The sequence below is a fragment of the Scaptodrosophila lebanonensis genome, unplaced genomic scaffold, assembly GCF_003285725.1.
Source record: "Scaptodrosophila lebanonensis strain 11010-0011.00,11010-0021.00 unplaced genomic scaffold, SlebRS2 tig00000085-arrow-pilon, whole genome shotgun sequence".
NCBI lineage: Eukaryota > Metazoa > Arthropoda > Insecta > Diptera > Drosophilidae > Scaptodrosophila > Scaptodrosophila lebanonensis.
This window is the reverse complement of record NW_022060564.1, coordinates 995,464-1,010,441: the sequence shown is the minus strand read 5'-3', so window position 1 is coordinate 1,010,441 and position 14,978 is coordinate 995,464. Positions and strand designations below refer to the sequence as shown.

The 14,978-nt window shown below is 44.1% G+C and overlaps 1 protein-coding gene across 1 annotated transcript in view; it reads left to right on the top strand.

Moving 5' to 3' along the window:
• The window catches only part of LOC115626370 (serine-rich adhesin for platelets), a 49,628-nt gene extending 35,036 nt beyond the window's left edge, over nucleotides 1-14,592 (top strand). The window contains exons 3-10 of the mRNA XM_030521725.1: nucleotides 4,758-5,318; nucleotides 7,529-8,001; nucleotides 8,071-9,689; nucleotides 9,853-10,047; nucleotides 10,410-11,042; nucleotides 11,184-11,872; nucleotides 12,135-12,831; nucleotides 13,708-14,592. Of these exons, the coding sequence (XP_030377585.1) occupies nucleotides 4,758-5,318; nucleotides 7,529-8,001; nucleotides 8,071-9,689; nucleotides 9,853-10,047; nucleotides 10,410-11,042; nucleotides 11,184-11,872; nucleotides 12,135-12,831; nucleotides 13,708-14,573 (5,733 nt within the window). The 3' untranslated portion in view covers nucleotides 14,574-14,592. The remainder of the gene's footprint in view (nucleotides 1-4,757; nucleotides 5,319-7,528; nucleotides 8,002-8,070; nucleotides 9,690-9,852; nucleotides 10,048-10,409; nucleotides 11,043-11,183; nucleotides 11,873-12,134; nucleotides 12,832-13,707) is intronic.
• Nucleotides 14,593-14,978: the final 386 nt, after the last annotated feature.

The window sequence follows — 14,978 nt, the reverse complement described above, 5'->3', positions numbered from 1 at the left end:
CCATTACAGCATGCCAATTAATAGTTTCCTGTTTGCCGGTAATGAACTCTGAAGCTCAGTCATACGGCACTTGCAAGACTCTCCAACTGAAGGCATAGCTTTGGGGCACGGCAGACACAAACACACACAAACACACACACACACACACAAAGCCAGACACATGATTTACAAGTCAAAAGGTAGACCAACTCTCTATATATGAAGATATAAAGCCAACGAGATCGTGACAGAAATAATGCATATAAAAATGTATATTATTATAGTTTAAAAAGCGCAGAGCAAAACGTCTTCGAGCAAAATGGCCATTGTTAGGCAGCGCAGAAAGCAATTTAAAATGCAGCGTGCGCCACAGTGGGCTCAAGTTATGCAAATCAACTTGAACTTGTCTACAATACAGTACATACATATATATTCATGGTCATAGGGAAATCATGGAAGAATTTAAGTGAGTCGGCTTGAAATGATTCTGAACTTCAAGATGGCGTTGATAAATGGCAAATGGTTTGAAATACTTATGTGCTTTGAATCGGACACTTTCCCGCTAAAAATTGTGAATGCTAATCAATAAATAAACAACATATTTTATTTTATGATGATTTATTAAGTACACTTTTCTGGAAAATCTCCTGGGAAGTCGCTATAAGCAGCAACAGATTTTTAAATGAATTGCTAATGTATTAATTGAGTCCATTTTCAGCATTACATTGGCGAATGAAAACGTCGACTTTTTTTTATTTAAATCCAGACTAAAAATATCCCCTGTCATTCATATTAAATAACGAGTTATTAATGAACAAATACATTTCGGCAAATATATCTATGTTTTTCAATATTCAAGTATCAATTTAAATGCAATCTAGAAGTCAGCTTGTCGAAGCGTAGTTTCTATTGATTTATTATTACTTGACCCACTGTGCCACAGCGTAGGCAAAGGCAGTATCATGCATCCAAGCTTTAACAAACCAACCGGCGAGCCACTCAGCTGCGGCTAAAAATAAAAAGAGTCAACGCTTTGGCATGTCTATGCAGCCGCCAGAAAAGGCGACATGCATGCGCAGACATGGAGCATATGGCAGACAGCTAGCCAGCCCAAGATAGACAGTCAATCTTATGGCATGAGACAGGCGGCACAGAGCCGCAGTCTCCGCTTCTGCATCTGCCCCTGACTCTTCCTCTGCCTTTAGTCCGGGTACTGTCTCGACCTCTAGTCTCCCTACCATAGTCATGACGATACCGGCGACTTCGTAGCCTCTGCGCTTCTGCAGCATCATTAAATTCGTTTAAAGCATGCGCTACGTTTTGGGGCCCAGGCGAAAATATTTTGGCATAGAAGACGACTACAACGAAGACGACGACGACGACGACGACAACGACGTCTACATCATCACGACTTTTGCTCGTAATATATGCGCGCGATGGTGCGGTTCGAATGCCAGCCAGCTGCCGCATTTCATTGAACCTTCAACTTGACTTTGAGCCACAGTGTTAGCCACTAAGCCACCAAGCCAAGTCACCGCCAAGCCACCGCCAAGCAGCCAAGTCATCCAGCCAGCATTTTCAATTTGGCAACGTTGTCTCGCTGCGGTTGTTTGTAAGCTTTATCTGCAAGCTGTGCGCTTTTATCAACACAACAAGCACAGCAACAACAACAACAGCATGGGCCTCAAGTTCGAGATCATGACACTGATCATTGGCTGTGGCAAATATTTCATTTCGGGTTTGCTTTCTATTGCCAGCTGTGCAGAGCCTTCGATTATGTGCACTCGAAAAACTTTTCATTTCTAAAAATTGCTCTGCAATATGTTGTCATGCATTTCCTCATTTTAATGGAGTCAAAGGTCATTTAATAGAAACGTTAGTATAAACTTGATTACTGGTATTTCGAGGTTTCTACAATGATTTCAACGCGCTTTCTTTACAATTGGAAATTACGAAAAAAAATTACGAAAAAAAATCAAAACTTAATTGCAAAACAAACCTAGTACTCCTATACTTTAGGAGGCACTATGGAAAATCGGTGGAAAACCGAAGCACCAAAGCCCATCAATACCTAAATACATCATACAAGACCAAATTAATTTTATTCAAAAGAAAAATTAAAGTAACAGTGTACTTTTCGCTACATAAGTTCTGTATATCAAAGCACATTTATTACAAATTTATAAATTGTTTATATTTATCTTATAAAATCGTTGCCTGTCCGACTATATCTAAGAATATTGGACAATAAAGATGCTGGAACTCCATCGTTTGGCATGCAAGCTTTTCTATGTTGCTAGCGACTATTTCACGAAATTCAATAAATAATATCGAATCTAATTCCTTAAAAATGTATATTATCAGCAACAAATGTTAAGAAAAAGTTCTTGAAAAACTGTGTTTTATTGGAAATAAGGAATACTTTATTTGCAACCCAATTTCTAGACGTGCACGCAAAAATGTTTGCGCAATCTTTGGCAATGCAAATTGGCGTAGCTTAATTAGCTCAACTACTCGATGAAAACCAGGCCAGCAACAACAACAGAAAACTCGACTCTCGCACACACACACACACACGCACAAGAAGTAAAACAACATGTGGCCAAGAAAATGGCACAGAGTCGCAGTTTTCCATGCCAAAAGAGGTCATCGATAGACATGCTATGTATGTATGTAGAAGTACTCGTATATATGCACATTTTATTGGCCAGAGCCACTAAAAATTGTAATGCATTGCAGCGGCTGCTCCGAACAGGCCATAAGGAGTTGTGCGCCTGAGCTTGGCTATGGCGTGAGAAATTCTCAGTCATCTGTGGTCACAGATGCCAGAGCGTGCATCGCCCAAGGGTCCCAATCTTTGCTTATAATTTATGTCTGCACACAATAGTACCCTTGGTTGGGGCTCAAGGATGAGTGTGACTTTAGGGAGCTGTAAAAACGTATTATGCATTTGAAGTTGGACCAACAACTGAGTCAGCAAATGAACGGCCAAGGGAATTTAGAGGCAACAGTCTATATATTTTGCAGATGCCTTCAAGGCAACATAAAATAAAGTTTACAGGCTTCGTAGGAATCTAGCACTTTTTATGACCAATATGCCATGTACAGATGATTTATGCGAAACAGATTTTTCAATTTGTTGAAATTCAAATAAACTCGACTATAATTGGAAAAGTGGTGCGAGTCTTAAATCACAATGTTGAAGAATTTACTCTGACAACAATTGACGGTTGAACATTTGACCTTACGCAGAACGAATTTTAAACTGTTCGTAACAACAATTATTATCAGTTATTTTGATAAACTGCATTTTTTTCCCTTCGAACTATTTGTATACTTTTCGCAGATAAGTAAGGAGAATATGGTTTTAACAAAAAATCACAAAATGCCATTCCCAACGGCTTCTACACACAATTTAGCAACCCAAGACCCTCTTCACGTATCCTTTAACTGATCAGGGAATCGCTTAGCCAAAGGGAATGTTTTTAAAGGGCATGTAATAAAATAAGGAGCTTATGTTTACCTATATCGTTCGCAGAAAAATTCGTAGTTTCTGAGCAAAAAGTTTCTTATCATATATTACATTTTATGAATATTCGAAAATGCGTCACAATGTGTCTTTTTTAAAGCTATCCGAAAACCACAAAAGCAAAAAAGTCGACGCGTGGTCGGTCATGAGCAGCAAATCAACTCATGACTCAACCCACAAAGTTGCATACAGAAGAATATTTTGTTGTTGTAATCAAACTTTATGTTCTATATAGACAATGCTGCACTTTGACTCAAACGAATGTGCCGCTGCTTGTTGTTGTTGTTATTGTTGTTGTGCATTTGCATTGAAGTATTGAGAATGCATTTGATTTGGTCATTGACACGAATACGCCAATAAGCCAAGCCAAGCCAAGCCAATGGACCAAATGGACCAAGCGGGCCGGCGTACCTTTTTATTTAACTATGAGTATATTATAAATTTTTAACGCTATAAATCATAGGTGCAATCGATTGCCACAATCGATCTCTTTCTTCATTTCGGCGTGTGTCATGGCTATGGCGCTTGGCACGACCTAACGGCCCACTAATTGTTGCTGTTCATGCAAATGAATTGAAATTGCATGTAAAAGGGTGCAGTGTTTGCGTTTTGGTTTGCTTTTGATTTAGAACTTGTGTTTGCTTGGTCACGTGTGCGCTCATTGAACAGCTGTTCGTTGCTGCCTTCCAAACACTTGATGCTGAAGTGGCTGCACCTAAAACTCGACTCAGAACTGAATTAAGTGCCTACTTGTATTTATCTGTACACTGTTACCACTTTAATGCATCTGTATAATACCTTTTGAACACCTTCCTTGAAGCAAACTTTTTGAATGGCTATATGAATCAACAAGTATCAGTAAAAATATACTACTTTTTGTGAAAGCCAATCTATCTATAAATGAGCTTCGTTCCTAAAATATTTGGAGATAAATGGAATCAAATAAGAATAGTTACTTATTTATTGTAGCTATTTATTGCTTTACATTTTAACATTTTAAGAACCCCTGCTACACATATGACAGCAATTAGAATTGAATAAAAATGTACAGGTATCCGAAACTTTCTTTTAAGACATATCAGATTTCATGGAATACTTTTTCCCATTAGCAGTTAAGAATTGAAAGCGACCATCCAAACATAGAAACCCACCATAACACTAAGAAACTTTACACTAATACTACATACTAATGTCAACCTGCTACCCAATCCTGCTCTCACTCAATCCGTCTATCTCTATCTCTCTCCAGATATCCGATTCCCAAAACATCTCACAACCCAATGGTACACAGCACACACAGCGCAAACAGTTTGAGGTGCTGCAGTCGCGCACTGCCAATGGCGCCATGCAGGTGATACGCACACAAACAGTACAAAAGACCTCATCCACCTCGCGTTGGTCCTCCTCCACATCCACCACAACCACGAGTGGGCTGAGCAGCTCAAACAACAAATCGCTCAGTTCGCATTCACACTGGGCGCCGATTCCAGCGCTCAGTCAAAGCGTTGACATTTGTGAGGTTAGTGATGATGAGGCCGATGATGGTCAGAACAGCAGCAGCGACAGCGATGTTGTCGTTGTTGATAACAGCGCCAATGAGGTAACAGCCATAGAGCTGAGAAACGGCCACAGTCAGGCAGAGCTCGTTGACGATCATGTTGATTTTGTTGTGATTAATGGACACGATCCAGACGACGATGACGACGCCGATGCCGATCCCGACCACCACTACAACGCTGGTCATTTGCACAAGCCAGGCCACAATTTGTTACTCGATACGGCGCCAAGTTTGAAATTGAGCAATCTAATGGTAAGTTGTGCCCGCCCTGCGTTTAGGCCCAACTGGTAGATGCAGTAGTCGTCTGTCTTTTGGCCAAAAGAGCGCACGCTCCCCTGTGCTGCAATTTTTCATTTCACTGGTGGCTCATTAGCATGCGGCTTGGTGGTTCAGCTACCGCCGCAACCACCGCAACCACCGCATCAGTGCTGCGATTTATTTGCTTTTTATGCTTTGGCTTTGGTTTTTGTTTTTGCTTTTGTGCTATGCTTTGATTTGCTTTTCTTTGTTTTCCGTGGCAATGACCGAAAATTAGCAATTGTTGCTGTGGCTTAATGGTTGGTTGGAAAATTTGTTGGATTTTGTTAAGGGGAAATCATAAAATGTGATCCATATAATTAGGGGTGCTTCAATTGTGCGCTACAGAAAAATATTGAAGGGATTTATCGACATTACAACCATTAGGGAAATGTGTGTATATCTACAAATATACTAGTCTTTGCAATCCTTTCAATACCTTTCTATAGATCCCCACTCAGTGCGTCGTATTGTTGACCCTCTATTTAATATATTGGGAATAAATCGAAACACCTTAAATATACACCATATTGTTGCTGAATCTATAACATCTCGATGACATCAAGCTTTATTTAGAATTGTTTAACCGAGTTTCTTGACAAGTTTTCTTTTCACACACAAAGTCGTTTTATCCATCTCCCAATACGAGTGTATGAGCCCCATTTATAGCATTTCAAGTAGCTGCTGGATCAATCATAGGCTAAGTGGCAAACACCCCAGCCACATTGAAAGTTTCACAAATTAATCATGCAAATCACACCAAAACAATCAGCAAGTTGCACAAATTTACATATGTCACATTTCCAACACGTTTAGTTATCTGCCATACATCATCGACCCATTCGACGACCACGCGCAGTCTCCAATTCTAATGAAGCAGCCGCAGCCACGAATGCTTGGAAACAATAATACGTTAATAACCAAACACAATTAAGCGCTTAGCACCTAAGCCACAATGCTATGAATAGCCAGAGAGCCAGCCAGAGAGTCAGCCCGTATTGGAAACTAAACATTTAGGTCATGACTACCAAAGGAAATTTTTTTCTGCCACCCAAGAGATCAAGACGCGAGACGGTAGACGGTTATTAGATGAACAGCAAAAACTGTTTAATTATTGGGCAAAGTGTAGCATGTCAGCCACGAATTTGACGGCGAGACTGCGAGGCAGACGCGGCGCTCGAGCCAAGCGAGACGCCCACCAGAAACCAGCAGCCGCGGTCATCAATCTTCACACGAAAATTTCTTTTGACTCTCTGGCTAGCCGTGAAACAAAATGAATTACTAGTTGGCAGTGGAATTTTTATTTATTGGCCAGCCTCTAAATGACTAAGAAAGAGAGTAGAACAGCAAGTACTGGACCTCAGACGAACGTGACTGTGAGTTGGGAAACCCCTCAAAACGATCTTTATAATTTAAAAATCCATAAACATAAATGATTCATTAAAATGGGGCTCGCTGCAGACTGTACGAGTAGGTCCGATGGGTAAGTTTCTTCGAAATTATTATGAGGGTTTACTGAAGGAGAACATAAAAAACTTGGGACACTTAAGTGGCTTATTAAGATTATTTCTGGAAGCGAAGAATTGAAGAAAGACTAATCTTTCACCAGAAATAAGGCTCTTAATCATTCCAAAAGGAATTATTCATGTTCATAATACTTTGAAATCTCGTATCGACGATTCTAAAACATTTACGAAACTGTTCTATAATTGTACAAATTACCTACACTCAGAGAAAAGTCTCGCTAATTTATAAATCTTTCTCACTCCTCGATTTGGGATAACACATTTTAACGGCTAAAGAGACAGATAAGCTGAGAAGCTCTGTACTGAAGACGCTCACACATTCATATAAATAAGTTGCCTATCGTTTCATTTGGCCATTCGTCCCAGCACCCTCCAATTATTTACTTGATCAGCTCACTGCCAGTATTTCCATTTACACGTGGCACGCGGAAATCCATTACTCACAATTTGCAACAATTAAATGCATATATTTAGCTTTAGTGCATACTTCCTTAAGCAGTTCCTGCAATTTCATGCCTCTCATATATATTTTTTGCTATACAGTATACATGACAATCAAAAATGAACAAGAGAAAAATGAGACAAACACCCGCACTCATGCGCGTCACAATGCGCCCAACTCTGTTTTGCCATTTACAGAAAAGCAGTTCGAGCATTTCCAGCCAAAGCAGCAACAATTCAAACCTAACAACTGCAGCAACAACATCGCTGAGCAACACCCACAGAAACGCGAGCAAAATAAGCCTACATGCAATTGTTGGCCATGCGACAGCCAAGGCACAAGCTCAGCCAGCAACTACAACACCAACAACACCAACAACAGCAGCAGCAGTGGCAGCAGCGGCATCATCAGCAACGTCGTCAACGCCGCCATGGCACAAGCGACTCTCGGAGCAACCTGACTTATATGGCAACAGCAACAGCAGCAAGCTTAAAGTATTGCGCGTGGGCGGTAGCGGTGGTGGTGGTGGTGGTGGTGGCGTTGGTGCTGGAGCTGACGTAGCGTCGCCAACGCAACGTCGTGATTTGGAAAGTTTCCGGCATTATAACGATGACGGCAATGAGAACGCAGCAGCAGCAGCCGCCGCCGCCGCCGACGATGAAGATTTGCGGTAAGTGCTCGAATTCAATTGAAATTTCTTGGCATTATTTGACTGGCCCTGCTTTCAAACGTTTCACAGCCTAAGTGCGCGCCATCAGCGTCGTCAGCAGGTCTCTCGATCGGTTTATGCGCCACCCGTGCCCGCGCCAGTTCCTTTGCAACGCTCACGATCCATATCCACGGATGATCTCAGCAACGACTGGGAGCAACGAAATTCCGATGAGGAGCCTGGCGAATGGCGACGTGTTAGCAAGCTTCGCAGATCTTTTCAATCGCATGACTATCATCAAAAGACAACGCCTCCGGTAGCTAGACGTCCTTTGGATTTACCTACGAATTCGGTCAGCGTGGCCCGCATGCGCGCCGAGCTGGAAAACGGCAGACGTTTAAACACAGCCATGCGCAATAATCACGTCGATTTGGCGGCACTAGATACTATATTGAATACCCCCACAACAGCAACAACAACAACAACGCCGCTGCTGAAACCTACAGTGGCCAAGCGCAGCACATTTCTAACGGCCGAGTCGCTACAGGAAATTCGGGGCAAGCTGAAGAAACTCTCAGATGAAAGTCTGTATAAGGAAGACTTTTTGGCTTATCAAGCGCGAAGTGTTGAGCCCGCGCCCCCCCTACCCGAAGAGCATAAGCAGCCACCAGTGACATCTGCCTTTCGACCCGTACATAACACGCACAGCCTAGAATCTCGTCAAAGACAAAAGGACACCAGCTCCAGTGAGTGGCATTTGCGACGCAAGTCATACGGATTTGAAAAGATGTCGCCACCAGAAGATAAAAGTATCTTCCGTGTGGATGCCTCCACAGACAGCGGGCTGGGACGTTCTGGTGAACAACTGGGCAATTGGTCGCCCACCGAGCGCAATGCCGGAGGCGTCACCAATGGCGGCACTATCATACATTTTGGAGCAAGGCGCCAGCCCATTCGAGGAGCAAGTCCCACAAACGAAGGCGAGCTGACCAAACGTCATTCAATAGCTGTGGAAGAAACCTGGCGTGATATGCGCAAGACCTCGCAGGTGCATGTGAACGGCAATGTGGAGACAAGCACCAGCACCATAACAAGTCACTTGCAACAACAACAGCAGCAGCAGCGGGGTAGCGCACAAAAGCGTGTTGAATTCTGCAAGACCGAGGTACACTTTGCTGCCGAGTCGGGACGTGTGAATATTGTAGAGACGGACGGCAAACCACCGCCTACGCAAAACTTTCGCCGGCGAAGGCGAACAGCGAGCGGACCACTGCAAAGTTTGGTGAAGTCGGCCAGCACTGTCAGAGACAACGTGACCCACTTTGGTGATGACACACAGCGTCGCAAGACCATTTCCTCCAGTACGGTAGCATATCGAGCCACTCTTATGGATCCACCAGAAGTGGTCAGCCAAGAGATCGCCAACAGCAGTGGCACACAAGTCACAGTGACTACGATGCCCAAGCCACTTGAGACCCGTTACAGCTTGCTGGAAAGCACCTCATGCAATAGCTATACATCGACTAGTGGTGTGGATACGACCGATAATGAAACGGACGAGCTATGCAACATACGCGGCATATTAAAGAATAAGCCTGTGAAGCCCAAGCCCTATCACTTGGGTGAGAACATCGAGAGCGCCGAAGTGCTATGGAGCGTGCCGCCAACTTTGAAGAGCGAACGGGAGAGTCCGCTGGGCAGGGAGTGCGGTAAGTAAATCAAACTTTTGGGAAACTGTTTCTCCTAATCACCTAATCAATGCAATTCTATTTTGATTTAATAAGCGTTTGATGGGAGCAAAAAGGATTATTTTAAATTGATATATCGAAATGAATTGCCGAGCTTTAATATAATTTTCTTGCCACCCACCAGTTTCGCCGGACGACTCCAGCATAAGCACCAAGTCGGTGGCCGAACGTGTTCGCATTGTTGAGCAACGTCAATTCGATACCAGCTCCAGCAACTCACAGCAGATTTCATCACCAGCCGGCAACGGCTACTCGACCAAGATCAATTTAAGCCTCGGCAATGACGACTGGACGGAGACAGGTAGGTTCTATCCTAATTGTCTATTGGGTACTCCTAATATCTAGTAGTGTGGTCGTCTAGTGCCTGTAGCTCCTATGATTTTTGTCTAGTTGTTATTTATTTGTCTTGTCTATGCGGGTTATGTTCTAGCGCTAGTAATACAAGCTCCTCTACTTGACTCAATATAGACTAGTTCAATCTACAGTCTTCATGTAATGCATGTCACAGTTATTGCTTCAAATCAATGCTTCTACTTCTACTAAGCTGCTAATATGCTTTTCTACATTCACTCACTCCTAACTCCACACCCAAACTCACTTTCTAACCGAATTAAACCACTAAATTGCTGCAACCCATACAACAAAACCACCAACAACACTTTCCGCACATATCCCATACAGATATCAGAACTGGACATCGTCGTGCCAGCGCTCAAGAGCTGCTATTGCAAGATTTGCGTCAACATCAGCGCATTCTAGATGAAGGTCTCAAGTCTACTTCGCTCATTATGAAAACAATGCGGTCAGCCAGCGAATTTGATGAAGCAATGCGTCGTCTGAGCATCGCATCTATAGAATCCGCTCTCATGCAGCCAACAATTGTGATTCCCACGCCAATGTTGCGCTCTCATAGCTATCAGGAGGGCTCGCAGACATCTCGTAGAAGCTCAACAACGTCTATCACCAGCAGCGATCTATTCGGTAGTGCGCTCTACGATTCGCTTCCAAGAAACATACCACTAGCCCCACCACGTCTCAAACTACTGGGCAATACTCAAATACCCGTGAGTCAACAGCTGACGCAATTGCGACGCATGTACGATGCGGCCGAGGAGCAGGAAGATAGTGCCGATGAGGAGGTGAAGCGTTACTTTCGTGACAACAACAACAGCGACAGTGGTGGAGGCACTCAGGACAGCTCCTCCCTCGAAGATGTTCGCATAGGCAGCGAGTATTCGAGCAGCTGGAGTCGCTTGAAGGCAAAACGTACCATCTGGAAGATAGAGGCGCAAGAGCAAACCTTCCGACGTGCAGGTAAAGAAGGCCACAGGGGTTGGGGTACCAGGTAGAGGAGTTCGAGCTTAGCGTCTAGGGCATGACAGGCAGCTTAGACTAAGTGTGCTGCTCTATAACCATACTTAACCCTTAATTCTACCATGTAATTCTATCTTGTAGACTTACCCAAATCGAATGTTATGAATATTGCCCTACATGCGCCCAAGTTGGAAAAACCCAAGCCCACGCCACCCACTTTACGCATCGGCCAGCTGGTGCCAGTTGCCAAGCCACGCACTCTATTTGTGCAGCCCCAACCGCAGCCGACAGGGTCGGATAATGCCGATGAATCGGGCAATGAATCGCTGAAGATTGTCAAAGAAGCTCGCGGTGCGCGCAAACTACGTGAGCATGAACTCTCCTACTTTGGCGTACAGCAGCAGCAGCAGCAATCACAGTCAAATTCTCCTTCAACGAAAATCAACACGACATCCACAGCAACTACTAATCCACGACGCACGCTGCCATCGCGCAGCAAACTAACACATAACGAAGACGCAGTGCAGCCGGCAACGACGACATTGACGACAACGACAAAATGGCAACTGCTCAACGATCGGCCGGATTTGCTTAGGCACAGTCCGCACGGAATCGAAACACAGCAGCAGCAGCAGCAGAAGCAACAGCAACAGCAGCCGCCACCAACTGTCCCCGAGTTTGATGAACACTGCTATGAGAACATTGCCAACGAGCTGACCACCACATTTCGCATTAAGTCACCATCGCCCAGCTATGAACGCAAAGCAGACTTGCAGCGTGATGCTCAAATTCTGAGCGAGATGACGCGCAACGCTGATCAAACGTTGAAGGTAGGCGAATAGCTGCGAATCACTATCTGACTGCCTCCTAATCTTCCCAGTGTAATGGTTCCGAGTCGGCCTATATTGACCCTTTGTGTGAGATACTTAATCACATCCCCATAGTATGAATTAGATGTGCTCCTATAATATATTATAACTACACAATGCTTTTAAGTCCTTAACTAAATGCAGGAATATGAAAACCAGTTTCCTAAGCTGTAATTGAACCGTCATTTATTCTATTGCTAAAATGAAAATCTTCCTCATTTAGGCACTCTCCGATGAGGCTGCTCTCAAGGATCAGCGACGTCGTTCATCCTCGCTGCAGCGACGCAGTGCTAAACCACTCGAAACCATAGATGAGAAGGTCTACAATGCAGAACGTCAAGCGTTGAGCGTAGCCCGTGGCACTTTTGCTTCCGAGGCTCGTCGTAACTCACGCCACTCCACACCCTCTCCGACACGTGCACGCAGCTCTTCGCAGTCCTCCATCGAGTGCTGTCCACGGGCTCGTTCGCGTTCGCTGTCCAGTGAGCGGGAGTATGGCCCATCTAAGACGCGTACTCGCTCCAGTTCACGCGAGTCCGTCACACATGGCGCTGGTGGTTCATCTGATGAGCAGGTGACAAAAACACACACCGAACAGCGACTGCGCACGCGTACCCCAAAGCGTGAGAGGTCGCGCCATGAAGAGGCGGAGCGTCCACGGCACAACAGCAGTAGCAGCAGTAAGCAGCGTTCAAGCTCAAATGCCGACCCTAAACGCACGCATCAGCACCACAGCAGCGGAAGTCGTAGTCGACATAGGGAGCTGGAAAATGGCAGCTCGTCCAAGCACAGCTCGGGAACTCGTCTTGTGCGCTCGTCGCGTGTGAGTGAAGAGAGTCGAGCGCGTGCGAGCGGACAACGAGCAGCCGAACGTTCGCGTGCTGGTGAGAAGCACCGAGAAGAGCTGACGCGCTCGCATGGTAAGTTATGGGAGGCCAGTGAGTGCAGCCCTGATACCAGACTAAAGGAATGAAACATATATGATGCTGCGTTTATGCACAGTTTTTTTCAACTTATTGCTTAAAGTCTCTTAATGAAATAAAAGGATTTTGGGTGCCAGCGAGCCTGAAGTACACTATTGATTACATCAATAATAATTTAATTCATTAAGAAAATGAGAAGTTAACATATTTGATTGAGATATCTTAAAAGACTTTTGTGCTTGCATAAAACGTAGCATATACATATGTGTAAATATATAGGGTAGATTTCCCATAATCCATTGCTATCTCTTACAGAATTACTTGTTTTGGGAATGCTCATAATGGGCGCTACACAGCCGCTTAGGCTGCACAAACGTTTTAGGTTAGCTCTGCCACATTCGTGGTAGAAGTGAATATAAATGTTCAGTTTTGAACTAAACACAACACTGATCGGTGTGGGCAACAGATGTGCGCGTTATCTCTATTCATCTAAATCAAACTTTTATTTAAAAAAAATGGTAATCGACTTATCGAAATCATTCGCCTGAAGGAGTATGTTAAAGTTCAGGGTTTTGCTCACGCTTTGTAAGCCAACTAAAGATAACTTCAAATATTTAGAAAATCTATATAATTTACAATTATTGTAATGATGCCTCATCTGTTGCTCCAGCCGTTGTACACTCTTTTTTTTGAAGACACCTAGAAACATTTACAAATGAACACCGCACCTGGCACTAAATTAGTCTAAAATTAAAAGTTAACTTCCGTAGCTACTGTAAATTGATTGCCTTAACTAGCCGTACAAATTAGCGCTCTCTATGTTTACTCATTACAACTCTACACTCTCTTCAATTTACCTTAAACCGCATTCAGGTCACTCCAGTCGTTCAAGACACAGTGAACAGCAACAACAACACTCGACAAGAGAGAGCAAACCGGGCAAGCCCAGTCACCACAGCTCCAGTTCTACACGAAATCACGAAACAACAAACACAACTACAGCGGCACACAAAAAGTCTACAACAAAGTCCACAAGCACAACGAAAGCCAGCACGCACAAAGCCCATAGCATTAGCAACAACAACAACAGCAGCAACGAACTGACGTACGTATACGTAACAAATTTAGCCAATACACAAACCAGCCAGCTTGAAACAGAACCAGCAACACCAACAATTGAGGACGACGAAAGGCATTATGCCAGCATAGATGAGTTGGTGGCCACGCCCACGCCACCGGCACCGCCGCCGCGACGCAAGCGCAAGCCCTCACTGATACCAGTGGCCATAAAGCAACAGCAACAACAACAACACAAACAGCCCACCTATGAGCACCGCACCAAGCTGGAAATGATTCCGCCCAGCTATTCGAATCAATCGACGCTACGCTGTCGCAGCTTAGCCAAGCGAAAGCCACCTCTGAAGGGCACCCAATCCACCAGCTCCTCCTTTGCCTTCCTGCCCTACCTGCCCGCCAAACGCAACTCGAATGTGAGTCATGTCTATGACAATTATCTGCTTTATGCGACGCCCAGCACAACAGCTGCCGAAAGCAAACTGCGGCCCTATCAGCATAACTTGATTAATGAGCATGCCCAGCTGTTTGGCGGCGGAAGAGGCGATGGTGCTTTTGGGCAACCGGGAGGCGGGCGCCTGGGCTTTGGCAAAAGGCTTCGCATGCGCCAAGTTCGCAGCAGCGTCTCCACACATCAGCCCTTCGGCATCTGCACATGTTCATAGTCAGCGCGGGAGAAACAAAGCCAAGCTATAAAAGTTTCTTTCACACAAATGAAACAACATTTGAAAAACAAAAAAGAGCACACGTTGCCCAAGCCATAGTTGGATAAATGGATCTCGTCACAGTCATACACTGACAAAAAGTTTTATATTTAAAAAGAAAACATTTTTTTAAACTTAACTTCTTGCACGCCAAGTTTTTGCCTTTCCTACTTTTTATTTGATTTTTGTTTGACTACCTCAACGCACAACGCACGCAAAATGCAGCACGCAACAGCAACAACAACAAAACAAAAAACAACAACAAAACAAACGAAAGTTTTCTCTAACATGTGTTCTTTTGTTACTAATACTAAACAAGCAATGAGGATATTTGTTTTGTTCGCACAAGGGCGCAAAAAAAAACAA